The 27,207-nt window shown below is 39.4% G+C and overlaps 1 protein-coding gene across 6 annotated transcripts in view; it reads right to left on the bottom strand.

The window, feature by feature from the left end:
• RIC3 (RIC3 acetylcholine receptor chaperone) overlaps window positions 1–27,207 on the bottom strand; it is a 43,427-nt gene that overhangs the window by 5,863 nt on the left and 10,357 nt on the right. For 3 of the 6 annotated variants that reach the window (XM_019728386.2, XM_019728365.2, XM_074335946.1), the window contains exons 2-5: window positions 21,403–21,632; window positions 20,316–20,388; window positions 17,613–17,706; window positions 8,723–8,871 (exon numbers count right to left, since the gene is read on the bottom strand). In XM_019728386.2, the coding sequence (XP_019583945.2) occupies window positions 8,723–8,871; window positions 17,613–17,706; window positions 20,316–20,388; window positions 21,403–21,632 (546 nt within the window). Of the gene's footprint in view, window positions 1–8,722; window positions 8,872–17,612; window positions 17,707–20,315; window positions 20,451–21,402; window positions 21,633–27,207 lie in introns of those variants that run through there. The other 3 variants (XM_074335944.1, XM_019728382.2, XM_074335947.1) reach the window with 2 other exon arrangements.

Raw genomic sequence — 27,207 nt, forward strand, 5'->3', positions numbered from 1 at the left:
GGGATAAAATTTCTCATTTTCAACATCAAATGAAAGTAGAGAATGAAGTAATGTTTTCAGACTTAAAAATCATATGATTATATAATTTTATATCCAGCCAAACAATTATTTGCAAAAAGATTAAAAAATGACACATACAGATATTCAAGTACTCTATATGGGGGGAAGGTAATTAAGGAAGTATTCTGACAAATACAAAAATTAATCAAATATTTAAAGTCACGAAAGATACTGTATACAAGAAAGTGGTGAAACATAAGTAAGAATTATCAATGTAAAATAAGTAATTGTTGATAATGTGGTTAGAAATTTAATGCCATTGTTAAACACTTAAATCAGAAAAGGCTAATATCTTTAAAAGTTGTTATCACTTGTAGCTAAAATTCCACAACACCTAAGAGGTAGGTAGAAAATAAATGTGATAAGGATTTTACTGTATTTGGGAACAAGGTTATATAACGAACATTTACAATTTGGAGGAAAAATGGAATTCCAATTTTCATCTTGATTACCAGTGAGATTGAAATACTTCATATATTTTGTAGCCAGCTGCATTGTTTTTCTTTTGTGCACTGCTTATACAAGAAGATAATCACTTTTCTAAATTAGTTATAGAATTTTTCATACATTAAAGATAACTTTTCAGTCATATTTGTTACAAATATTTTTCCAATATAGTGTTGGCTTTTAAACTTTGTGATATTCTCTGATCTACACAAGGTAAAACTTTTGTTTATTCAAGCTATACTATCTTTTCCCTTATAGTTTTCTGAGTTGCTTTAAAAAAAATTATTCTTTTTATTTTGAAATAATTGTAGTCGTACGAAATAATACAGAAATCCTCTGTAACCTTTACCCAGTTTCTCCCAATGGTGACATCTTGCAAAACTCTTACCACAATATCACGCCCAGGGTACGAGGTCTGACAATTAAGTTAGCGAACAATGTTGCTAATCTTTTTTGATGTCAGAGGGATCATTCATTATGAATTTGTACCAAGTGGACAAACAGTTGAACCAAGTTTACTATTTGGAAGTGCTGAAAAAGCTGTGTGAAAAAGTTAGACGACCTGAACTTTTCGCCAACAATTCGTGGCTCTTGCATCACCACAATGCACCCACTCACACAGCACTGTCTATGAGGGAGTTTTTAGCCAGTAAACAAATAACTGTATTGGAACACCCTCCCTACTCACCTGATCTGGCCCCCGATGACTTCTTTCTTTACCCAAAGATAAAGGAAATACTGAAACAAAGACATTTTGATGACATTCAGGACATCAAGGGTAATACGACAACAGCTCCGATGGCCATTCCAGAAAAAGAGTTCCAAAATTGCTTTGAAGGGTGGACTAGGTGCTGGCGTTGGCACATAGCTTCCCAAGGGGAGTACTTCGAAGGTGATCATAGTAAAATTCAGCAATGAGGTATGTAGCACTTTTTCTAGGATGAATTCGCGAATGTAATTGTCAGACCTTCATTATATATTGATAGAGTCAATATACAAAATAATTCTATCACCACAAGGATCCCTTATGTTGCCCTTTTATAACTACACCTACTCCTTCCTGCCCCCATCCCCTCCTTAACCTCTGGCAACTATTCTGTTCACCGTTTCTGTAATATTACTATTTCAAGAATGTTATATAAATAGAATCACACAGTATGTAACCTTTTGGAATAAGTTTCTTTTTTCACTCAGCATAATTATCTGGAAATCCATCCAGGTTACTGAATGTATCAACAGTCCATTGCTGTTTATTGCTAAGTAGTACACCACGATAGCTATCGATGCACCACAGTTTAACCATTCACCTGCTAAGAATGTCTGGGTTGTTTCCAGTTTTGGGCTACTACAAATAAAGCTGCTATAAACATTCAGGTACAACTTTTATGTGAACACATGTCTTCATTTTTCTCGGATAAATGCCCAGGAGTGCAATTGCTAGGTTGTATAGTAGTTGCATGTTGTTTTTCAGGAAACTACCAAAATGTTTTCCAGAGTGGGTGTACTAAATATTTTACATACAACAAGTAATATATGAGTGAATCTAGCTTCTCCACATCCTCGTCAGCATTTGGTGTTCTTATTCTTTATTTTAGCCATTCGATAGGTGTGTTGTGGTACCTCCCTGTGACTTTAATTTGCATTTCCTTAGTGGTTAATGATGTTGAACATCATCTCATGTGCTTATTTGCCTTCTCTATATCCTCTTTGGTGAAATGTATGTTTATATATTATTCCCATTTCCTAACTGGATTGTTTATTTTTTACTGTTTTTGAGAGTTACTTACATATTCTAACATGTCTTTTCTCGGATATATGGTTTGAAAATATTTTCTCCCACTGTGCAGCTTGTCTTTTCATTATCTTAACAGGATCTTTTGCAGAGTAAAAGTTTTTAATTTTGATAAGTCCAGTTTATCAATTTGTCTTTATATGAATTGTGTTTCTGATGCCAAATCAAAAGCACTCTTTGCTTAATCCTAGATCCCGAAGATTTTCTATATATTTCTAAAAGGTTTATAGCTTTATAATTTGCATTTATGTCTGTGATCCATTTTTAATTTTTGTGTAACATGTCGAACTTAGGTTGAGGTTTATTTATTTGCTATGGATGTCCAATTGCTCCGGCACCATTTATTAAAAAGGCTATCTTTCCTCCAATGAATTGCTTTTGCACCTCTGTAAAAAATCAGTTGTGCAATTTGTGTGGGTCTACTTCTGGGTTCCCTGTTCTGTTCCTTTTATGTATGTGTCTATTTCTGTACCAATGTCACATGGTCTTGATGACCTTAGCTATAGAATCAGGTAGATTGATTCCTCCCACTTTTTCTTTTCTAAAATTATTTAGCTATTCTATTTTCTGTCTCGCCATATACATTTTAGCAATCTTGTCTGTATCTACAAAAAATCTTGCTGAGGTTATGACAGGGATTGTATTTGTTTGTCGATTTGGGAAGTGCTGACATTTGTACTAACTTGAGTCTTCCAATCTATGGACATAATATGTCTTCTCATTTAGTTAGGTCTTCTTTCATTTCTTTCATCAGTATTGTATAGTTTTCAGCCCAGAAGTCCAGCACATTTTCTGTTAAATTTACACCTAAATCTTTTTTTTTGAATGATAAAAAATTAATTTTGATGTCAAATTTTTAATTTGATGTCAATGTGTTCATTGCTAAGATACAGAAATACAATTGATTTTTGTATGTTTATCTTGTACCCTACAACCCTGCTGAACTCACTTGTTAGTTCTAGGAGTTTTTAAAATAGATTCCTCAGGGTTTTCTACATATGCAATCATGGAATCTGTAAATAGGGGCAGTATTATTCCTTCTTTTTTAATCTGTATGCTTCCTCCCCTCCTTTATTTGCCTTACTGTACTACCTCGAACTACGCTGAGTAAGAGAAGTCATCCTTGCCTGTTCTCAACCTTAGGGGAAAAGCATTCATCTTTCACCATTAAGTGCAATGTTAGCTGTAGGTTTCTATAGATTCTTTTTTGTCAAGTTGAGGAAATTCCTATTTTTCTGAGAGTTTTTACTATGAATGGATTTTGCATTGCTTTTATGCTCAAAAAGTCCCATCCTGCTAAAGAGCCAGTACATATTTGCAACAATTTTTTCTAGTTTTTAAGGTTCTTCTCCATCCTTAACTATTTAGTGTATCTGGAATCATTATGCTGTATGTGCAGGCTCATATTTCTGCTCTGGCAATAATGGAAGCATGGAGACTCCTTCCATTAAACAACTAGAAAACCAAACAAAGAATATGAAGCACCAATTTTCAAACATTACATAATAGGTAGTGTAGCATGATCCCTGACAAAAGGTAAACAGAGCCCAGTGGTTTCACTGAGTTGGGAAGACAGATGAGAGTTGAGGGAGGCCAGGGCAGCTAGAATTTACGGGGAAGAAGACTAGAAAGAAAGGAGCTTCATAGAGCGAGAGCTCCAGAGATCTTCAGAGGGAACTCTTCATGTGTTTAGCTGAGCTCTCATCTGTGCATATATGGGAAAGAATTATCCAAGGCCAAGAAAATAACTACTGAAAGCATTAGACCTAAAAATCACTGGAGCTCACACATAGCTGAGAATAGCTCACGTCCCCAGTAGCCAGGTTGGAAAGACCTTGTGGAGAATTAGACAGACTCCTGAGAAGGGTACTGCCTTACTTGGGGAGCTAACTTAGCCACAGAATAAAGGCTGCTCTGGACTCACCTTAACAAATTTTAGAAACAAGCCTTTAAGGGAACCAACTGATTTCTGGTAACTTAACTGTGTGACAGAAAGAAGTCCAACACTTTTTAAAGCACTAAAGCAAAAGCCAGCATCCAACAATGTAAAATTTGCAACACCCATCATCCAATCAAAATTGACCAGGCATGCAAAAAGCACAGGAAATTAGGACTCATAACAAGGGAAAACAATGATCACCAGAAACACACCAAAAAAGGACACAGATGATAAGAGCAGCAGCCAAGATTATTAAGAAGCTGTTATAAATGTGCCTCATATGTTTAAGAATGTAGAAGAAAATATGAATATATGAGAGAAATAAGATATGAAAAAGATGGAAGGAGACTAGGCTTTGGGTGGCGAACACACAGTGAAATACACAAATACCATATTATAAAGCTGTATACTTGAAATTTACATAATGTTAATAACCAATATTACCCAATAAACTGAACTATAAATGGCAAAAAAAATTGAAAATGAAAAAATACAGAGCAGAAGCTTAATAAATTTGGTTTCATTCAGTAACTGATAGACGTGAATAGAAAAAAATAACAGCCATGACTACTTTCCTGCAATCTATTTTATCTTATACATTTTCTCCAATGAGCATATATAATTTTTAATTAAATGTTAAATTATTTATTGAATGTATAGAAACTAGATTTAAATTAAGATCCTACGACAAAACATATTAAATAAAACTTATGCTGTAAGTAAATAAATAAATAAATAAATAAGTAAATCTGAAGACAGAGCAAGAAAATAAATTCAAAGACAGAGCAAGAAAAATTACGCAAAATTAAGCATGGCATGAAAAAACTGGAAAAAAGAATAGACTGTACATGACACGTGGGGCAATATCAAAGGTCTAACATATGCACAACTGGAGAAACAGGAGGACAGAAAGAGATCACGGCCAAATATAATGAAATAATGGCCAAAAAAACCAGATTGAGAATCTAAGTGTCCATCTTGAGAAACGAAGGGGAAAAAAATGGCAAATTAAACCCAAAGTAAGCAAAAGGAAGGAAATAGTAAAGAACAGAAATCAATGAAATAGGAAACAAAAATAAACAATGAAACCAAAATATTGTTCTTTAAAAAGATCAACAAAGTTGATACACCTCTGGCCAGTCTGATTAGTGAAAAAATTTAGAGAAAGAACAAATTACCAGTCAGTATGAGGAATAGAACAGGGTTCATCCTTACAGATCTTAGATACATTAAATAGATAATAAGAGAATAGTATGAACTTTATATTAATAGTAAATTTGGATGAAATATGTAAATTCCTTGAAATATACAACTATCAAAGCTCAATAAAAAAGAAACAGATAACTTGAATTGCACTATATCTGCTAAAGGAATTCAATTCATAGTTATGTACGTCTTCCCACAAAGAAAACTCCAGGCCCACCCACATGGTGTCACTGGAGAATTCCATCTAACATTTAAGGAAAAAATAATAGCAATTTTATACAAATTTTTCCATAAAACAGAAGAAACATATCCCAATGCATTTTATGAGGCCAGCATTACCCTGAAATCAAAACCAAAGAGATTACAGGAAAGGAGAATCACAGACTAATAAACACAGAAATAAAAAATCCTTAGCAAGTTGAATCTAGCCATATATAACATCATGACAAAGCAGAATTTATCCCAGGAACGTAACGTTGTCTAAACATTAAAAAATCAGTGTAATTCACTATATTAACAAAGTGAGACAGAAAAATTATACTATCTCAGTTGATCAACAAAAATTCGGGGCCGGCCTAGTGGCTCAGGTGGTTGAAGCGCCGCTCCTAATGCCGAGGTTGCCAGTTCGATTCCCACATGGGCCAGTGAGCTGCGCCCTCTACAGCTAAGATTGTGAACAATAGCTCTCCCTGGAGCTGGGCTGCCGTGAGCCGCTGCAGGCTGCCGTGAGCCGCTGCAGGCTGCTGAGTGCTACGGCAGGCTGCTGTGCTGCTGTGCTGCTGTGCTGCTGTGGGCTACCAAGTGCTGCATGAGCAGCCGGTGGCCAGCGTTGAGTGGCTGGCAGCCAGCAAGAGCTGCCATGAGCTGCTGTGAGCTGCAGACTGACGACTGGTGACCGACAGCCTCAGCCATTGGAGCGCAAGGCTCATAATACCAGCAAGGGCCGGGGAGCTGTGTCCTACACAACTAGACTGAGAAACAGCGGCTTGAACCAGAGTGGGGTGGGGGGAGGCGGAAGAAAGGGGAAAAAAATCAATACCCCTTCATGATTAAAAACTCTCAGCAAAGTAAGACTAGAAGGAAGTTTCTTCAACCTGAAAAAGAACATCCATAAAAACCCAATAGCTCACATCACACTAATAGAGAATACGTGAATGCTTTCCCCTTAACATCAGGAAAGTAAGGATGTCTGCTCTCACCACTTCTATTCAGCCTTGTGCCAGAATTTCTCACTGGTGCAATAAGGCAAGAAAAATAAATAAAAGATATATACATTGGAAAGGAAGACATAAAACTGTATTCATAAAACTGTATTCATAATTTAATTGTCTATGTAGAAAATTCTATGAAATTTAATCCTAAGAAAATTTTTTTTAAAAAGCTACCAGAACTAACTGTGTTTAGGAAAGTTGCAGGATGCAAGGTCAGAATACAAAAATAAGTTGTATTTCTATTTAGTAGCAATAAGCAATTAAATATTTTGAAGTATCACGATATTATCAAAAGCATAAACTACTAAGGATAAATTTACAAAACATATGCAAGACCTACACACTGAAAACTACGAAACACTGCTGAGAAACTAAAGATCCAAATAAATGGTGGGATATAAAAGGTTCATGGATTGGAAGATTCAATATTGTTATGATGCCAATTCTTCAAAATTGATCTAAAGATTCAATGTAATGTCAATCAATCCTCTCTGTCTTTTTTGTAGAAACTGATACACTGATTCTAAATTTATATAAAAATATGAAGGACCTAGAATAAGCAAAATAATTTTGAAATAAAAGGGAAAAAAAACCAAAGTTGAAGAACTTGTGCTACCCTGATTTCAAGACTTAATATAGACACTGTGATATTGGCGTAAGTATAGACACATAGCTCAATGAAACAAAACAGAAAATCCAGAATACACCCATACATACATGGTCAGTTGATTTAAAACCAACATGCCAAGGTAATTAAATGTGACAAAATAAGATGGAACAATTAAATATCAATATGAAAAAAGTTAATGTCTGCCCTGACACCTCACACCATACATAAAAACTAATCAAAATGGATCATAGGCCTAAATGTAAGAGCTAAAACCGTAACATTATCTGGAAGAAAACACAGGCGGTTAGACAAAGCTTGGGTTAGGCAAAGATTTCTTAAACACACAAAAGTGTGAATCATGAGAAAAAAAGAATAAACTGAACTTTATCAAAATAAAAAAACTTCTGTTCTTTGAAAGATGCTGCTAAGAAAATAAAAAGGCAAGCCACAGACAAGTAGAAAATATTTGCAAAATACATAACTTATAAAGAACTTATATCCAGAATATATAAATAACTCTTACAGCTCAATAAGAACACAAGCAACCCAATTAAAAATTTGGCAAAGAATGTGAACAGACACTTCACCAAAGATACACAGATGGCAAATAAACACATGAAAAAATGTTCAACATTATTAGTCATTGGGGAAATGCAAATTAGAGTAACAATTGAGATACTACTACTACTATACACTCACTAGAATGGCTAAAGTTAGAAAGACTGGCACTGCCTAATGTTACCAAGCATATGGAATAACTACAATTCCCATACATTGCTGGCAGGAAGGCAAAATGGCGGAGCCACTTTGGGAAGCCAGTTGACTGTTTCTAATACAGTTGAACATACACTTACCGTAAAACCCAGAAATCTCATTCCTAGGTGTATACCCCCCACCCCCCCAAATACAAATATATGTCCAAAGACTTATATGCAAAAGTTCATAGTAGCTTGATTCATAATAGCTTAAAGCTGGAAACAATCCAAATGTTCCTAAATTGGCAAATGGAAAAACAAATCACGGTATATCTATACTATAGAATATGACTCAGCAGTAAAAAAATAAAGTGCTGATATACTCAACGCCTGAGACTCAAAAGCATTATGCTAACTCAAAGAAACCAGAAACAAAAAAGCATGTGCAGTATGACCTACTTATATAGAAAAGGTAAAATGACAGGGACAGACAACAGTTCAGTAGCTGCCATGGACAGAAGGAGGGAATTAGCTGCAAAGGGGGAGGGAACGTTCTGAGATGATGGAAATCTTCTATATCACAATTGTGGTGTAATTATACAACTCTATACATCTGTCAAAACTCATCCATTTATACACTGAAAATTGGTGAATTTTACTGTATATACATTACACTTCAGTAATAAAGCTGATTTTTTAAAAATCTGCAAGATCCCTTTTCAGGACAGAGAGCTAACAAATGAATGAGAAGACACTGTTTACCTTCCCAGTCCTCCATGTAAGGGGCCTCCTCAGCTTCTTTCTCTGGAGTGGATCTGTCAATGAATTGTCCTTCTTTCATGACTCTGGTGATTTCTCGGAGCTGATGCAGCAACTGTTTTTCTTGGTCAGAAGTCACAGTCTGTGCTCTGCTTAGAAATACCAGACAATCCATCCATTTAGTGGTAAATACTCTTAGGCAATGAACATAAACATCACTATGATCTGCCTGGATCCTGGAACAGGAAGTTCAACAGCAGCAGCAAATTGCTCTAGGAATTGAACGTGGAACAGCACAGTTGGCAACTAGACATGTTAATTCAATGTTCTGATTTTATAAATGGGAAAACTAAGGCCCAGAATAGGTCACGTGATTGCCTAAAGGTCCCACAATGAGTTAATGTCAACACTCCGATCAATCCCACAGATCTCAGCTTTCATTCAGTTCAGTGTTCTTTCAGTATACCTCACTGCTCTGATTCAGTAATCTCCAAGCAATTTCACTGTTACTTAATATTACTCCATTTACTACAAGCTGCTTTTCTTTTTTTTTTTTTTTTTTTTTAAGATTTTATTGGGGAAGGGTAACAGGACTTTATTGGGGAACAGTGTGTACTTCCAGGACTCCCCCCCCCCCAAATCAAATCTTAGTTGTGGAGGGCGCAGCTCAGCTCCAGGTCCAGTTGCCGTTGACTCGAGGAATTGAACTGGCATGAACTGGCAACCTTGTGGTTGAGAGCCCACTGGCCCATGTGGGAATCGAACTGGCAGCCTTTGGTGTTAGGAGGATGGAGCTCTAACCGCCTGAGCCACCGGGCCGGCCCACTTTTCTTTGAAGCAAGGTCACCAAAAGAAAATATGCTGGGCCATTAGTTTCAACTAGCCAAAAATATACTACTAGGCCAACCCTAGAATCACAGGATGCATATACTTGTGCAGAAATAAAGATATAACCTAAAATTTCAGAGCTGGATAATGCTGACAAATTATTCAACTAGAACAGAGAAACTGTGGAAACTGAGGCCCACAGAGGAGAAATTACACATTTATTCCTATTGCTAGCTAATGTGAGCACGTTAGCTAAAACTAGAGTCCCTCCTGACTTCTGAAGGCATTCTGTGCAGCTCTTAGGGCCCAGTGCTCAAGTTCCACAATTTAGAAAACCTGGGTTTGAGTCCCAACTTAGCTAGGAGGCTCTGCGCAAATGTCTGCAAAAATAAAGAGGAGACTCAGGGATAAAGGTATGATTATTTCTATTGAGAGGGGAGCACTGCATCACACTCACAGGCAGACAAGGCCCTACTCGGAAAACCGAGAGTTGCCTGCGTTGGGACCAGTTTTATCCAATGGCAGCATTTAACAGAGACAATTTATTTTCCCCTTAAAAATTCAAAGCATTTGAAGTCAGTGTAACACTCATGAAGGAAAAATGATACATTCTGGATCAGTCTCCCAAGGAGGTGCCATCTATTTTTCTCATTAGCCAGTCCTTAGCCTGCGTTCCTTTTTATGCTTAGCCAAACAAACTTGAGCCTTAATGACCAACAGGGAAAAAGAAAACAGTGTTTCTCCCTATAACATTAAGATGGGAACTGAGGAAAGTACAGGTGCACCATTTCCACAGCCCTCAGCGGGAAGAAAACACAAGCACCACGAGCTCTACTACTTCCACACTAAGTGGCCTCAAAGCCACTAAGCGGCCTCAAAGCCACTAAGCGGCCTCAAAGCCACTAAGCGGCCTCAAAGCCACGAACTGAAGAAGCCTATCTGTCCCACATTTAGGTAAAATCTTACATTTCCTGGGCCTCTGATAGCTCTACTCTTCCCATTAGTACAAGAGTCCTGACTTGCTGTAACTGCTCATCTGCTCTATGTAACCCCTAATTTTTACAACCCACTTTGTGGGGGGGAGGGGGCTCCTGGGGCAGCTAGGTCACCCCTAGCTAAAAGAGCCTATGTGCTTATCACAAAGCTCTTGCCCTCGGACTGCCCACGTTATTTCTCCTGCCTACTCAGTGTTCTCTGATTTTTACTGAATGAAACAGTCTGGATTCTCTGTTTCTTAACTTATGGAAAATCAGAACCTCAATTAAAAAGCAGGATGGCTAGGAGAAGCAGAAACAGACAAGAGAAACTTTCTCAGAGAATTCCACACCAAAGCATCCTCTTTTATCTCTGAACAAGTGTACTCATACTGTCCATATCATGCGTTAGGCAGCCAATCACAGCCCAGCCTATGATATCGCCTGAATTTATCGCAATGAACATTTTCATAGATTCCGTATGGTCTCAACCCGGTTTGATACTCCTGGAGCGCAGTGATTAACACATCATGACTGTATCGGCAGAGTGCCATGAGCATTGTCAGTGCTCAATAAATACGTGTTAGTTTGATTCGTCCCCATTTCACCATCGATTTTCTCCCACGTCCCTGAAATCAGGCTTCCACTCCATCATTTTACCAGAACTTGTGAATATCATATATGACCACTTTACTCTCAAGTTCTAAAGTCTTTTCCTCACATTCTTCATGACTTCTCTGGACTGTGGACCATCCTCTCCTTGAAACGTCCTCCTCCTTAGCTACTGAGACACTGCATTCCTCCCTCTTCTTTAACCATTCCTCTCATCTCTGATCACGGCTCACGTTCCTCCTCCCACCTCCTGAAACAAGGTTTTCCTGAAGGCTCAATCCTAGGACTCTTATTTCTCCATTCTTACAGTCATGTCCTCAGGAAGATGACGCAGTACCACAAATGAAACCAATCACCTCGACAAAGATGATGCCCAAACTCTACCTCTACTCTTTTGACTTTTTACACAAAGCCAGTCTCATTACTCCAGTTATCGCCTGCGCATTTCCACTTGGAGGCCTTGCCACTACACTGAAATGAACCTTAAATTCACCCTTCAAAACTAGGTCCTCGCTGGGCCCAGAATCGTGAGCAGCTGCGTGAGCAGGCAGGCGAGGACAGGCTGGGTATGGCACATTGCAAGAAGCTAGAAAAATAAAAGAAGTTGGGAGAGAACCTCACCAGATTTTTGAATGCTATAAATCCAGACAAATCATCAAGTTCTGAATCCAAGAGTTAAGCAGAGAGAGAATGAAACAGTGTCTAACCACACCATTCATGGTGAGAACAGGATTCAGACAAGCAGAAGACTGAAGGCTACTGCCACACAGCACAACGTGCCTCAAGGGCTGGGTGATCTCGTCTTTCCCTGTGGCTCTTACCCCATAAGCCCAGCCAAATGACCTCCAAAACTGAGTCCTTTATTCTGACCTCAATACCCACATTTCCTATTGCTGTTGTATGTTAGACATGGATGTTCTGTGGGCACCTCAACCATATTCAAAGGTGAATTCATGATCCCTATTCCAAGCCTTATCATCTTTCTCTTCTTTTCTGTGTCTTTATCTTGGTTGATGCCATTATTTTCTTCCCAGTTTGGTCTGTACATCTCCAACTCATCTTTATCTCTTTTTTCCTCTTCATTGTTCTTATCTAGTTAGTTTTCTCCTTTAGGGAACCAACCCCTCTTCCACTCACAGTACAAACGTTAGGGTGAAGCTGTCCATCCCCTCACCTCTCTTTCAAGGGTGGCCATGGGCCCCACAGCCAAGCATCACTCTTCACCTCCCTGGCTAACTGATCGGTTCAGTGACATACACGTATATACAAGACCCAAGTTGGGCCGAGTGTACTGTCTTCTAAAACTGGATCCTGAATCCAGCAAAGCCTGATCTGAAAACTTTTCATATTAACTCTTCCTGGCGGCAGTCCCTGAAGAGACTGTCCATTTGTTTCTGTCCCTAAATCCCTAGGGCTGCTCTAGTTCCCCCTCGTCCTGAAACCTGAATCTTTAGCTATTTCTCTGGTATTGTGAGCTATCCCGCATTCTCCCAATAAACTCTGCCGTCCCTTCCAAATATCTGCTACCCAGATTGGCTGCTTGCAACCAAGCATAACAGCCTGGGTTTTTTTCCCCTCCACGAAGTCCCCTAAATTTAGCCCTTCTTTTCCACTCTCACTGGCATATTTGTTACCCTTTGCTAGAAGATTTTCAATAAACTTCTAGCATGTGTCCAGTCTACATATCACTGTAAGAGGTATTTTTCTAAAGCACAACAGATCGTGACACTTCTCAAAAGCCTTTAGTGGCACCCACTATACAGACAACGAATTCCAACCCTCTCAGCCTGCCATTCAGGGCTTTCCGCTCTGGCCCATTTATTTTTCTGTTTTTTCCTCCCTTTACCTACCTCTATCATTTACCCCACCCTGGCCTACTCCACTGCAGCTGCCTAGGACTACTTGCTGTTCCAAAAACACGCCTTGACTTGCTCACCTTGGGGCTGCTTGTGCTGCCCTTCCCTCTGAAACATTCTTCCCCCAAATTCTGCCTGAGGAAACCCTTCTAGCCTGTAAGGTTTATTCAGGTTCCCCCTTTTCCATAAGACCTTCTGCGGTAGGCAGACTAATAGTCCCCACCCCCCAAAGATGTCCGCATCCTAATCCCTGGAATTTATAATTATGTTACCCTATGTGTCAGGAGATTTAAGATTGCAGATAGAATTAAGGCTGTTAATCAGACAGACTTAAAATAGATTATCCTGGATTATCTGGGAGGGCACAATGTAATTACAAAAGTCCTTCAGGGGGAAGAGGTTAGAGTAATATGATGTGAGATGGTTTTAACTCACTATCACTGGCTTTGAACATGGAGGAAAGGGCCCATGAGCCAAGGAGTGTGGGCAGCTTCTAAAATCTGAAAAAGGGAAGGAAACAGATTCTCCACCAGAGCCTCCAGGAGGGAATGCAATCCTGCCAACACCTTGTTTTAGCCCAGCGGAGGACTTCTAACATATAGAACTGTGAGATAATAAATGCGTGCTGTTTTAAGCCATTAAGTATGTGGTAAATCATTACAGCAGCCATAGAAAACTAATACACATTCCTAGAGTACACTTTCCGAGATGCAATTCCTTATAGAGAAACAACACCTCCATTGACAACCACATAGGGCTGCACAGGGCAAATCAAAACAAGGAAGATATTATTATTGCTAAAAAATCCTGCTTGAAAGTACTTTCTTTAGAGCTATCTCATTCATTCCTTCAACATATACTGACACTGTCAATATGCCAGCACTGGGAATACAAGTTGAACAATGAAAAGTTTTCATGAAGGTTACAGGACATTAAGGAAGACAGAAAAGTTAACAGAAGATCAGAAAGTAATATAATGCTGTAATATCCAGCAAACCTGGGTAGTGTGGGAGCACAAGTTTTGGGCTGAGGGAAGGGCTCTCAGAGAAAATGTCTAAGTTCAGACCTGTGAGAAAAGCAAGAGTTAAAATAAGTGTGCGTGAACTGGGGTGGGTGGGGACACCCAAGCAAAGGAGAATAGTATATGCGAAGTCCTATGAGCAACAGTGTGTAGGTATTTTAGAGGAACAACCAGGAGTCAGTGTGGCTGGACCACAGAGAGAGTGATGGAGAAATACAAAGCAATAGGAGGACGCAGGGCCACGTCACCCAGGACCATGTAAGTCATGTTGAAGATCCTGTACTTTATCGAGAGCAACAGGGACTTGTTGAAGGGTTGAAACAAAAAATATAATCCGTCTGTTTGAAAAGCAGAAAGTGAATTGAAAGGAGGCAAAATTAGAGAAAAAGAAACCACATGAGACAGTTCTGACCTACATCAAAAGTGAAAGCATTCATTCACTCACTTACTCTTTCTTCTAGTTCAATTAATACTCTTTTTAGAGCCTACTACGGGCCTGTGCTAGACTCTGGGAATAATCCCTTCCTAGGAGAGCTTAGAGTCCTTCGCAGGGAGACAGGCTTATTAATTAAGAAGAAATGACAAGACATGGTGATTGATGAGACACAGGAAGTGAAGGAAAAGGTAAATCTAATGATGTCTAATTTTTGCCTTGGGCAACAGTAGATGGTGGAGCCAACTGCTGAGATGAGGAACAATAAAGGTAGAATAGGTTCAGCTGGGAGTAGATGATGAATTCCATTTTGGACATTCATTCACTCAAGAGACATTTTTTATTTGCTGGGGATGAGGGTGAGGATCTATGACACACATCCAGTAGGACCCTGAACATAGAGGTCAGGATATGAAGAGAGAATCTCAATAAGTAATGGCCATGATTTACTCTTCCACCAGGATACTATATGGGCAAATGCTTGTATCAAAAGTGAATATCTATTCTTTTTCAACTGTTTATTTAGTACCTACTATGTGAACACAGTGAACAAAACTTCTAAGCCTGTCCTCAAAGAGTTCATATGCCAGAAATGGATGTTAGAAATCTACAGTCCCACACACATACTCAACATGCTACCAAGTCTGTCTGCTGCCAAAGGGTGCACTCTCACTTCTCCCCTCAGGCCATGCCATGCTTCTAGGAAGAGAGTAACTATAAATGGACATGCTGCTCTAGGAATGACACTTTGCTGATCATAAGGACATAAATGAGGACACTTCGATTCTGATTCCTAGATCCTTCCCTTAATCTTTGTGTCCTTGGGCTGGATGTTGTGCTTAATATCAGATATAACATGGCACATTATTAACCTTTGAAGAAGCTTCATCATTTAAACACATGTTCAGATATATATTGCCCACAGGTGAAAGCTGTCTGAAAAGTTTTATTGGGTAACATTAAAAACCTTTTGCTATTTTTATTCTTACAAAAGCATTAATATGAAATTTCAGAAACTGAGTATTTCTGAAATTTTAAGCAAAATCTTGCAGTTATGGAGCACATATTATATAAAAGGACTTAGATGGCTATACATGGACACATCTTCTTTGTCTTAAATGCTCTCCTTGATCCCAGAAGCATGGAGACGTGATAAAAGTTTGATCTGACAGAAAAAATACTTGGGTATTTTGGGCTCTTTCAATAATCATAAAAGCACAGACTTGTAGAACAAATGCCACAAAAACCGAGGGTAAAGGATCTAAGTATAAAAAGGAAACACTATAAAAACATGGCACTACCTAGCCCTGGCAGCTTTCAGGGTTGAAGTCCCATAGGGCCCATCCTTCAGGATAAAAAGTGTTGGATTAAGGAGCATCAGACAGAAAGTCACATCTTTATGACTGGAAAATGAGAGGTATGGGAAAGAGAACCACAAGCTGTGCTCTCTTCATGGGAAAAGGAACTGCTCCCTAGTTCCTGAGAGGGACTGTGGAAAATGTCTTACACAACCGTCGCCACGCAGCAAGCTGGAAAGAGTCCACACTGCAGCATCCTGTGAGGAAGAAACACTTTGAGCTAGGACCTGTGGCCCCAGAAACAATGAGATGGCACAACTCCAGCTGCAGGTTGGGACAACTCCTCTGCCTTTGCACATAACACAAGGAGAAGTAACCCTGGCACAAAGAGGACAGACAGTAGTTACAGGTCACAGTATTGTGTTCCTGGCTTGGGCAATGGACAGATGGTGTACATGAGTTGGATGGTGGGGTTCTTTGATTTGAGCTAAAGAAGTCCGAATAGGAGTGAGTAATAGTGAGAAAATATCCTCATGTGCTTCTTATTCCAAGGCCCAGGGTTGGGTCTCCCAGGTGGAAGGCCCTGCCCACAGGTATTCATTCATCTATGGCTTTCACGACCCTTAAGTGTGACCTGGGGCTTCAAGGAAATCAAGGCCAAAGTACAGATATTTTTTTGAGGCATGCAGGTCAATAAAAGTCTGGCAGTCCCTCACCCAGACTGTGAGTAGTACAGAGTAAGGGCAGAAAAGTATAGCTGCACAAATTGCTTTAGTCACACTTACACAAATTCTCACACATTAGATAACGTATAAAAAGCATTTTCTTCAGTAAGTGCTCAATAAATACCAAATATTATTATACACTCACACAGATATACTCATGTATTGATAAGCACACATATCTATACCACTTTGGGGAACATTCCAGATAGTCACTCTGCTTTCTGGATCAAAAGAAGGTCAAGGCTCCTGGGCCCAAATAGACAAGGTTCATCCTCAAATGTCTTTTCAGCAGCACTGTAGCCATTGTAGGCAAAGCCAAGACAAGAGGCTGCAATTTGACGATGTTCATTCTTCTCCTATCCAGGCAAAGATGGACAAGGCTGGGGCCAGGGAGCAGAGAAAGGGGCATGGGGCACTAGTACTACCAAGGAAGAACCTCTCAACATATTTTCTGCAGGAGATTTTGCCCCTCGCCTCCATTCTTCCTCCATTCTTGTCCGAAGGCCTTGCTTAACGAAATCCCTCTTTGTTTTCCATCTCACATTCTGGTTTTTCCTTCCTGGCCTTCCTACATCCATGTTTTTTAGTTGTTGCCCACTTCCATCAACCTCCTGAAGTTACCTTTTGAGATCCACGGCCAGCCCTGTACCAAGAGGCATGAGTCTTCCCTGTAGGGCATCCTAAGGGGCTAGGTTGGCTCTTGACATCAACTTCACACGTCTAATTCTGTTCCGGCATAGTCAACACGAAATACAAATGCCTAATCTGATCGTACTTGCTCTATTCTCTCATTTTGTCTCAAATAGAAAGCACAATATTTAATAATCTGGTTTTACTTAAAATTATGTCTTTTTTAGAGAGCCAGGAAATTTAAAAAATAAGTATTTTTAAAAGCTAGTTATTTTACTCTGAAGGATTTGCTCACAAATTTACTCACAATACTGTGCATAACACTGGGCATACGCTCTTGAAAACTGAGATTGCTTGATAGCATAAAAATGGAAATGTTACGTGAGAAACAATATGCAAATGACAAATAAGGTGACAGCTATGTAAAAATGAAAGTAAGTGGCCCAGAAATCAAAGAAAAGCAAATTTTTGAATTGATTCTCTAAATGGGACATAGTCTGAGTCCTGAAAACCTACCTTTCACCATTAGGTCCCACTCTGTTGATTAATTTTTCCATGGCTTCTTCTGTCTCCTTCAGTTTTTCTTGCAATTGAATAAGCTCAAAATTGGCTGAAAAACAAGCATCAATCTGAGAACCATCATACACAATGCCCTAAGCTCTTCTCTGAAACATGGCTGGCTGTGACGCTCTACAGTAATCCAGGCTAGTCCCGAGACTCAGAGAAGGGCCTGAGTCTCTCTCGCTAATCCAATGAGGATACAAAGGGGGACTGCGGTCTGGGCACCAAGATCTAAAGGATACACGTTTAGTGAGTGATGAACAAATCACTCTCTTATACACAGAAATACAGCAGGACCAGCTAAGAAAACACCTAGGAATGAAAGCGTACCTCTACACAGTCACCCAAGAAGAAATGAAGAAGATAAACATACCCAAATACAATTAATAATCAATGTTATATTCATTTCAGATATACAACATAGTTATTCAACATTAATATACCTAACGAAGTGATTACCACGTTTTGTTTAGTAACATTCTGTCATTATACAAGATTATGATATTATTGACTATATTCCTTATGTTGTTCCCATCCCTTTGACTTATTTATTTTATAACTGGAAATCTGTACCTCTTATTTACCTTCATCTATTTTGCCCTTCCCCTCTGACAACCACCAGTTTGTTCTGTGTCTATGAAACTGTTTCTTCTTTGTTCTGTTTTGTTGGTTTACTTTTTAGATTCCACATATAAGTGAAATCATACAGTATTTGTCTTTCTCTGTCTGACTTATTTCACTTAGTATACGAGTAATACCCTCCAAGTTCATCTATGTTGTTGCAAGTGGCAAGACTGCATTCTTTTTATGGCTGAGTAATATTCCACTGTATATATGTACCACATCTTCTTTATCCATTCATCTATTGATGGACACTAAAGTTACTTTCACACTTGGCTATTCTAATCCAAATGATGCTCGGGGGTAAAGTACCAAACCTGTAAGGTACTTTAGAAAAGGAGTTAAGACCCTTAAATGAGCAGTATTTCACCTACACCTAAGGCTGAAAACATATCTGGAAGGTAATAGTTTAAATGTTATGTTTCTTCAATAGAGGAAGTTTTGAACTAGGGCTGACACCTCCCTGCCCAAGGTTTTCTGCCCAAGTCATGTGGAGTGATGTGATGTAACCTGCCTCCCAGTAGTCTCCTCAACAAGGGTCAGTACAGAGCACATCTATCTACTGAAACTAACATTAAGACCTTAAAAGGAGAACAGAAAACCAAATCCCTAAATCCGAACATGAAATGAACTTTAAAGCAGTAGGAAAACAAAATGTGGTTCATTATGTAGGTGATTTCGTTTTTCTGTTTCATGCCCAGCTACCATTCTATGCAGATATATTTAAAGGATCCTTATAAATGTGATATTTCAAAGGCCTTTTACTACTTCTGGAATAAATTCGTATTCATGCAGCTAACATCTGCAACGTGTCTAGGGGACTGTGCCACATAAATGTTTCAGTTATTTTTATTTTCTGCATGATTCAGAATTGAAGGAGAAGACGTGGATATAACTGCTACTACATGATAAAACAGCTGCTCCTAGGAATTCATTTTATTTACTGATTTCTGTTTTAAATGCATTATGTGACAGGATACAGAATTTGCTACTCTTTAGAGAGTCCACAAATCTTTTAAAAATTATTTTACTGATGCATTTACCATTACTGTTAGGCACTATCTCCACTAAGACCACAGAAGCTTTCTCAAAGAATTCCCTGAATAGGATTTCCAAAAAGGATGCAGAATGGGACTGGAATACCTATTTCCACAGAGAATCCGGAATAAACCCAAAAAGCAATTAAGGCCAAGGGCAGATGCTCCTGTGGTCCAGCCTCACATCATTTTGCTAATCTTTTTTTCTTTTTTTTTTAAGAAGCCTCTGATGAGGCTTCATTATCCACAGGATAAAGCAGTTTGGCCTCCAAGGCCTTCAGCAACATGGCTTAACCTACCTCCTCTTCGGGCCTTCTTTCCCACAGCTGCCCTATGTCAGGCTGTGTCTCACTCAGTCCATCCCATCTATCTGACCAGACCACCTTCACAGACACCCAGCTAGAAGTGATTTCCCATAAGACTTTCGTCAAGTCCCTTCTTTCTAGGTAGTACACTTTTCACAAGTTATTTTTCCGGACATCCATCTTAGACTATAAATTCTTAGAAGAAAGAGCCATGCCATATACATTTCATTTCCCCAGAGAGCACAGAATATTCTAGTTGGTTAGTAAATATTTGATGATCATGTTTCAAGAGCCAGAAGTGTTAAACTCTGTCCCTAGATCTAACAACTGACTTTGGCAATGACTTCATCTTTCTGCTTCACTTCTCCTCCCTATGAAATAAAGATATTAGCTACCAATATTCTGAAGTCTGAAAATGAGAAGTAACCCATTCCAAATGTGAAATGTTAATTTGCTAACATATAAAAAAGTAAACCAGCGGTTTTGCACTTTTTGTAACTATTTTTCCCTTAAAAGCCCAACATCAATATAGACACTTTTCAGAATTCCCAGAGCTAAGGTTAAAAATGACATCAGATTAACTTGGTGCAAGTTTTGAGAAATGCTTTTAAGACATATCCACAGATCGTCCCTCTGGCTGTATTATAGCTGTCTGACACAATAAAACTTGTGACTAAATGGAAAAGGGCACTTACTAATTTTCCTGTGGGTGTTTCCAGGGGTAATGGTAGAGCATTTCCGATCCTCTGCAGTTTTTCCCTTTGAAAGCTGAGAATTGAAGGAGGTACAGCACATCAACAGCAGCTCAGAACCTCAAAGTCACGGAATCCCTCATATTAAATGAAAAAAATAAATAAAAAGAAAGAAAAAAAAAGGTTGGGAGACAAAAATTAAGTCAGAAATCCAATCAAATAGCAACATTAGAGAAACATCTCAAAAAAAAAAAAAAAAAGCCAACAGAAGGTTTCTAGGTAAAAATTTATCAAGGCACAAGGAAAAAAAAATCTCTCTATAGGTCATCTGCCTTGCCCATGCTCATCAAAGACTCAGCTTGGGCTGCCTGCAGAATTCCTGGACAAGAAGAACTTGCCTCACTCTAGTTAGAATGGCAAAGTGAAGTTCCTGCCTCCACTGCACAGGCTGAGGCCCACGGCCTGGCAAAGCCTGCCTGAAGGTGGAACTTAATTAGGAGTCTGCTTGTAAAAGACCCAAACCACGTCTCCGTGGAGGTAGGAAATATTAGGCTTAGGACGTGGCAATGCTGTTTCAGGAGAATTACTGGACATGATGTTAAAAACAGCACCTCATACTCCTGCAGGGAAAAGAAGGGCAAAGTGATGTTGATACCCGTTGTTATCTGGTCTCACAGTGGCTACCTGGAAATCATGTGCCAATCCTAATACTAAAGCTCTTCTTGGAACAGCTTTATGCCTTTTCAGTTTGCAAAGATGCCTAGTCAAAAAAAAGGAGGGGGGGGGGAAGGGCTTTGAACTTCATTGCTAACTGGATTAGGAACTGAAGATCCAGGGTCGAGTCCTGGGTCTGCAGTTTAAGTTGTGAATTCTGGGGCAAATCATTTAAGCTCCAAGTGACGACTTTCTCATCTGTAAAACTGAGATAACAGCTATCCTATACACCTTATGAAGAAGAGGCAAGGTTTAAAGAGATGATAGATTTAAAAAAGGGTTATGAACTGTAAAGGGTTTTAATACTGAAAATGATTTGTAGTACAATGATATTAGATTGTCGTTGATGTAACATGATCAAGATGATTCCACTTACCTTAAATAGAATGTAGAGTATGTACAAAAAAATCCCAAAACCATAGATTGGAATAATCTGCCCCATCAGGCCTCTCCCACTACTTCCTCCTCCTCCGGGGCCTCCGCCTGATCCTTTGGCCTTTGCAAAGGCCTCTGCAAGGTGAGACCTCTGGAAACGAGCCCCAGGGGCCTGGCCGTCTGCGGGTGCCTGGTGATGACGCATCATAGGTGGAAATCGACCCAACTTGCCTGAGAAAATAAATTAATCCGAGTTTATTCCTTCTACTCTTTTAAACATGACTATTATGAAAACACCTCTTGCATTGATGTACAAATAACAAAGTCAAGTCAAAGAAATTTAAGAAAAAACAGGAACTTGATTATAAGAATACAGAGGTATCACACAGATAATATGATGTGGGAATTTCTAGCTGTTCACCAAACCCATTTTTTCTCTTCCTTTTGGGTCCACAGCTAGACAACATTTTCCAGCTTCCCATCCAGTTAAATGTGGCCATGTGACTGAGTTCCAACCAAAGGAACGTGGGGGAAATATGCTAGTTCAAGGCCTGGCCTATAAGACATCCCATGTATTGAACTCCATGTTCATTTCCTGTCTGCAGGCTGGATGCTGACACCTAGGAAGACCCTGAAAGTCAAGTGATGAAAATGGCAGCGCCTCCAACAACCTGGGTTACTGAATAACTGTGTGGCACAGAGCCCTCTACTGCTGCCACCCTGCCAACTCAGAACCATCTGGACGTGTTTATGTGAGGAGAAATAAACTTCTATTGTGTTAGGGCCATTATACACTTTGGAGTCTGTTATAGCAGGTAGCCACCCCTAACTAATACAGGCAAGGAAATGCAATCGGGTCTCAGTGGAGAATAGAGCTGGAAACTGGAAAGCCATCAGAATCCAGGACAGCTACTCTCACATTCTACCTCATCTTTCTCCCTCTCTATGGAGCCATAAGGCTTTTTTCTCTGTTTCTCTGTGCGTATCTTCTTCATTCTCCTTTCTCTGCAGACCATTTCTTTAGTTTCTTTGCGAAATGGGAGAAGATGGTCATCCCCAAACCCCTCCTTTGCATGTCCTTCAAGAGGTCAGCAGAGACTGGTCATCATTTCAAATTCCTTGGAGGAAGATTTTACATACTCAGCTTGCATAGGTAGGCATCCCTTTCTACTCAGCTGTAGCTGAGCAGATAGGATTTACATAGTACAAACAGGGTCACAGGGGCCCATCCCTGTGAGTGAAGGGCAGGACTTAGAGAAAGGAAAGTGTGCATTGGTTTTCTTGCATTTTTTCCCTCCATCAGAAGCAGCCAAACATTAACACCAACTGCCAAGCCTACTGAGAGCCAGAGGTGAGAAAGAAAGGGAAAACATCTCTTCAAAAGGCCATGTAAACAGGCTTGTGTGGAAAAACCACAGGGAGATAAACTTACAGAGCAGAAAACACTATCGAGAGAAAGGCTTCACAAATCAGACACTACAAATACAAAACATACAGTGAAAACCTGTTGGATTTGACTTCATCAAAATTACAGATTTCTGTTCAATAAAGAATACCACGAACACAGTTAAGACAGATGACAGACAAGAAACAGCTTTTGTAACATCTGAAATTGACAAGGGATTAAATACCTAGAACGGACAAAAATTCCTACAATTGATATGAACATCACAGGAAACCCAATAGAAACATGGTCAAAAGATATGAGTCGGGAACTCCAAGAAAGAAAAGCGTAGAAGATTTTTTTAAAAAGTACATAAAGAGATGGATCAAATTCAAAGTAAAACCAATGAGTAAAATATAAATTAAAACAATGAAGTAGCACTTGCACCTCTCAGAAGGGGAAACATGGGAATGGTGGATAACAGCAAAGATTGCTTTCCAGAACTGGGAAGATGTGGGAGGCGAGACCCCGCAAGCACAGCGGGGGAGTATGAATGGACACAGCCATCCTGCTGAGTTGTGTGTCTGCACTTAGCGACACTAAGTGTGCCTATGCCTTGTGGTCCAGTGATCCACTCAGGTGAATCAATTCCAAAGAAATTCTCAAATAAGGATGTCTGTACCCAAATTGAATTATACTTTATAGACCCATGAGAGTGTCTGCTGCGATGATGAAATGGCAGGGGGCTTGAAGAAACTTCGCTTTCCATAACTGGATGAATGCAAAATCAGTCTGGAGTAGATACAAACATGGAATTCTATAGAGCTTTTAGAAATCACACTTTAGATGTACCTACAGCAACATGAGTACATCTTAAAAAGAACAGCATTGAGTAAAAAAATAAGCAAATACCATCATGCAAGCAGAAGACACCCATAATTATACTACATATATTTTTGAGCAGCTATGTGGAGGTGTAAGGTCATAAAACAAACACATTAAAGTGGGTGCATGTGAATGAGGAAGGGAATGGGCATGTGGATTGAAGACAAAGGGTTAAAAAGTAAAGACCAACACAAGAAAGGAAGCTTGTACTGAAGACGTTAACGAGGCGCTAAGAACTAAGGACTGTCTTTAAGCCAAGGCTGCTCCTGAGGTAAGAAGGAGAGCAGCGGACGGGCAGGTGACACAGCGCGCCACTGACCGGGGAGCACCTGCGGCCTTCGATCCTCTCAGTCAAGCGCCACTCCCCTTGTTCCTGATGCTGACTTTGGGTGACACGGAAATTACGGGAAGAAACGCTTCTTTTTAAGAGAAGGTCATCAACAGAAGTCCTCACACGGCTTCAGACAGAAGAAGACCAGATCACCACTCCGTATTCTGGGCATGGTGACCGTGCTGCTGTGGATCTTAACATAGTCAATGGTGAGTATGGGCTTTAAAGTTGTAATGCACCTTCAAAAAAACACCTAGCCAGCATCCAAGCAGCTAAACTTTCTCTCGAAAGAAAGCAGATATATTGGGTGGCCAGTGCTCAATAAACTAGATCTAACATTTGTAGTAATACGTTGAACTTCATTTTACTGTACTGAGAACACTGTCTTCAAAACTTGGCATAAAACAAAAAATTTAAAACCTGGTAATGGCACAAAAAGCATTAGTTTGCATTTCTAAAATTAAAAAATGACGATGATGCTAATCATTCCACATCTCCCCCCAACACTTTTACAGATCTGTCAGCCAGGAAGGTTTATTGGACAGTTATTATGTTCAGGACTCTGTGCTGGACGTGTGAAAGGAGGAAAAGCCATAAACACAATAGAAACAATAGTTCCCACATGGAACGGTGCTTTTAAAAAGCAGCATATTCAAAACAAACAACAAAAAGGGCAGGGTATTCCTAAAAGATCATGTTCCAATCTATTTAATAGATAATTTTTAAAAAATAAGCTATTTTTTTAAAAAGGTAGGGTATCACGGACCTTATTACTGGACAAACTAAGTAAGCAAAGAATGCAAAAAGGAAAAAAAAGAGGAGAGGAGTCAAATGAGGTAATGAGACTCAGAATAGCAGAGAAGCAAAGGCGCACCAGGAGGAAAGAAAAGTGTGCGCAATGAGGAAGAGAGGAGAACAAACAAAGAATAAACAAGGCTAACTACCAAATTAGTTTGGCTCCATTTAGGGAAGTAATAAGAGATAAGGGAGGGAAGTAGAGGTGGGATACTTAAATGCTAACTTGTGGTGTATAAATTTGATACTGTGGGTCTAGGATCAGGGAAATGACTTAATGAGAAACGGGTTTGAGGGGGTTAATCTAGTAGTTGAGCACAGGGCCTGCCTAAATGGAGAGAAATTAGGGCTTGGGAAATTAATAAGAAAGCAGCAATTCAGTTGAGATACAAGGGCTGGAGGCTCTGGCTGTAGCTACAAAGAGGAAAGCACAGGTCCAAGGGCTCTTACACGTATGCAATGATCAGCAGCATTTAATACTGACCAGAATACAGAGCTAATGGGAGGGGGCGTCAGAAAGGGGGACAGAAAACTCCAAGGTCAGGAGTTTAAGATACTAGCAGAGGACAATGAGGAAACTGGGAGGGCTCATGATGAGGGAAAGACGGAGTACACACTTTTACATGTTAAATTCCAGGTGTTGGGGGCACATTCAGAAGAAATTGTTATTAGACTATAGCTTGGCTTGAGAAGAGACTCCACGCCACGTAAATGACAAAGCTAATGAAAATTAGGTGAGTGAATGGCTCCCAGGCCAAAAAGGCTGGAGGGATATGTGTACATATGTGCAAAAAGAGGAAGAAAAGGAAACTGAGTTGGTCAAAGAGGACCAGAAACAAACCAGTATGGTAAAAGTCAAAGGAAGATAGACTTGAAAGCAACTGAGAAATCTGGAGGAAAAGACCAATGGCAATCCCTGTTTTTAGACACAAGGAGGGTGCAGCTCACAGTGGCCCAGGTGGGGATCGAACCAACAACCTTGGTGTTACCAGCAACACGCTCTAACCAACTGAACTAACGGGCCACCCCTAGACACAATGTATTCTTGAGAAAAGGGTGGCCATCACATGAAACCCTGAATGCCTACCTGTTTAGACAATAACTGAAACAAATGTACTACAAAGCATTATATAATAGAATCTTCAGAGTCAGAAGGAGCTTTAAAAGTCACTCAGTCTTTCAACAAATGGTATGGGAACAACTAGATATCCACATCAAAAGGATGAAGTACACCTCATATTAAATCTAAAAACTCAAACTGGATTAAAGACCTAAATGTAAGGGCTAAAATTATAAAACTCTTAGAGGAAAACATAGACATAAATCTTCATGACTTTAGATTAGGCAATGGTTTCCTAGATATGACACCAAAAGCATCAGCAACCAAAGAAAAAAATAGGTGAATCGAACTTCAAATTTTAAAACTTTTGTGCTGCAAAGGACACCATCAAGAAAGTGAAGACAACCCACTGAATGTGAGAAAATATTTGCAAATCATGTATCTGGTAAGTGGCTAATATCCAAAAAATATAAAGAACTCTTACCACTCAACAACAAAACGACCCAATTAAAAATGGTCAAAGGCTCAACAGAGATTTCTCCCAAATATATAAATGACCAATAAACAAATGAAAAAATGTCCAACACCACGAGCCATCAAAGAAATGCAAATTAAATCCACAATGAGATACCAATTTATATCCACTAGGATGCCATAATCAAAAATATATAACAAGTGTTGGTGAGGATGTGGAGAAAATGGAACTCTCATACTCTGAGGGTGGCAATGTAAAATAGTGCAGCCACTTTGAAAAACAGTTTGGGGGTTCCTCAAAAGAGTAAACAAAGTTTCCATATGACCCAGCAATTCTACTCTTTAGGTATATTTCCAGGAAGAATATCAAATAAGATAACACATACAAAGCACCCAGCATGCACAGTAAGTCTTTAACAAATTCTGATTTCCCCTCCCTAAATAATTCCTAAATAACTGAATTCCATAATCTAGTCTAAACGTACCTCTTCACACTTCTTTCCCATTACATTCTCTTGATTCAGCCTAACTAGACTTCTCACCATGCTTTGAGCCTACCCTGTGACTTTTTTTTTAAAGGAGGACGCAGCTCACAGTGGCCCATGCAGGGATAGAACAAACAACCTTGGTGTTATTAGCACAGCGCTCTAACCAACTGAGCTAACTGGTCACCCCTGCCCTGTGATTTCTTGCCTCTAAGCCTTCATACTCCAGGGGTTTTGCTTTTCTCTCCAACTCCATAATATCTAAATCCAGCCTATCTTTCAAGGCCAAGGCCAAATATTGCCCTCATCCCAAAGCATTTTCTCATGTCACCCCATGTACTTAGAACACACTCCTCGAACCTCTTTAATTGCACTTGTACCTGGCTTTATTC

Source organism: Rhinolophus sinicus, linkage group LG06 (assembly GCF_036562045.2).
Source record: "Rhinolophus sinicus isolate RSC01 linkage group LG06, ASM3656204v1, whole genome shotgun sequence".
Classification (NCBI taxonomy): Eukaryota; Metazoa; Chordata; class Mammalia; order Chiroptera; family Rhinolophidae; genus Rhinolophus; species Rhinolophus sinicus.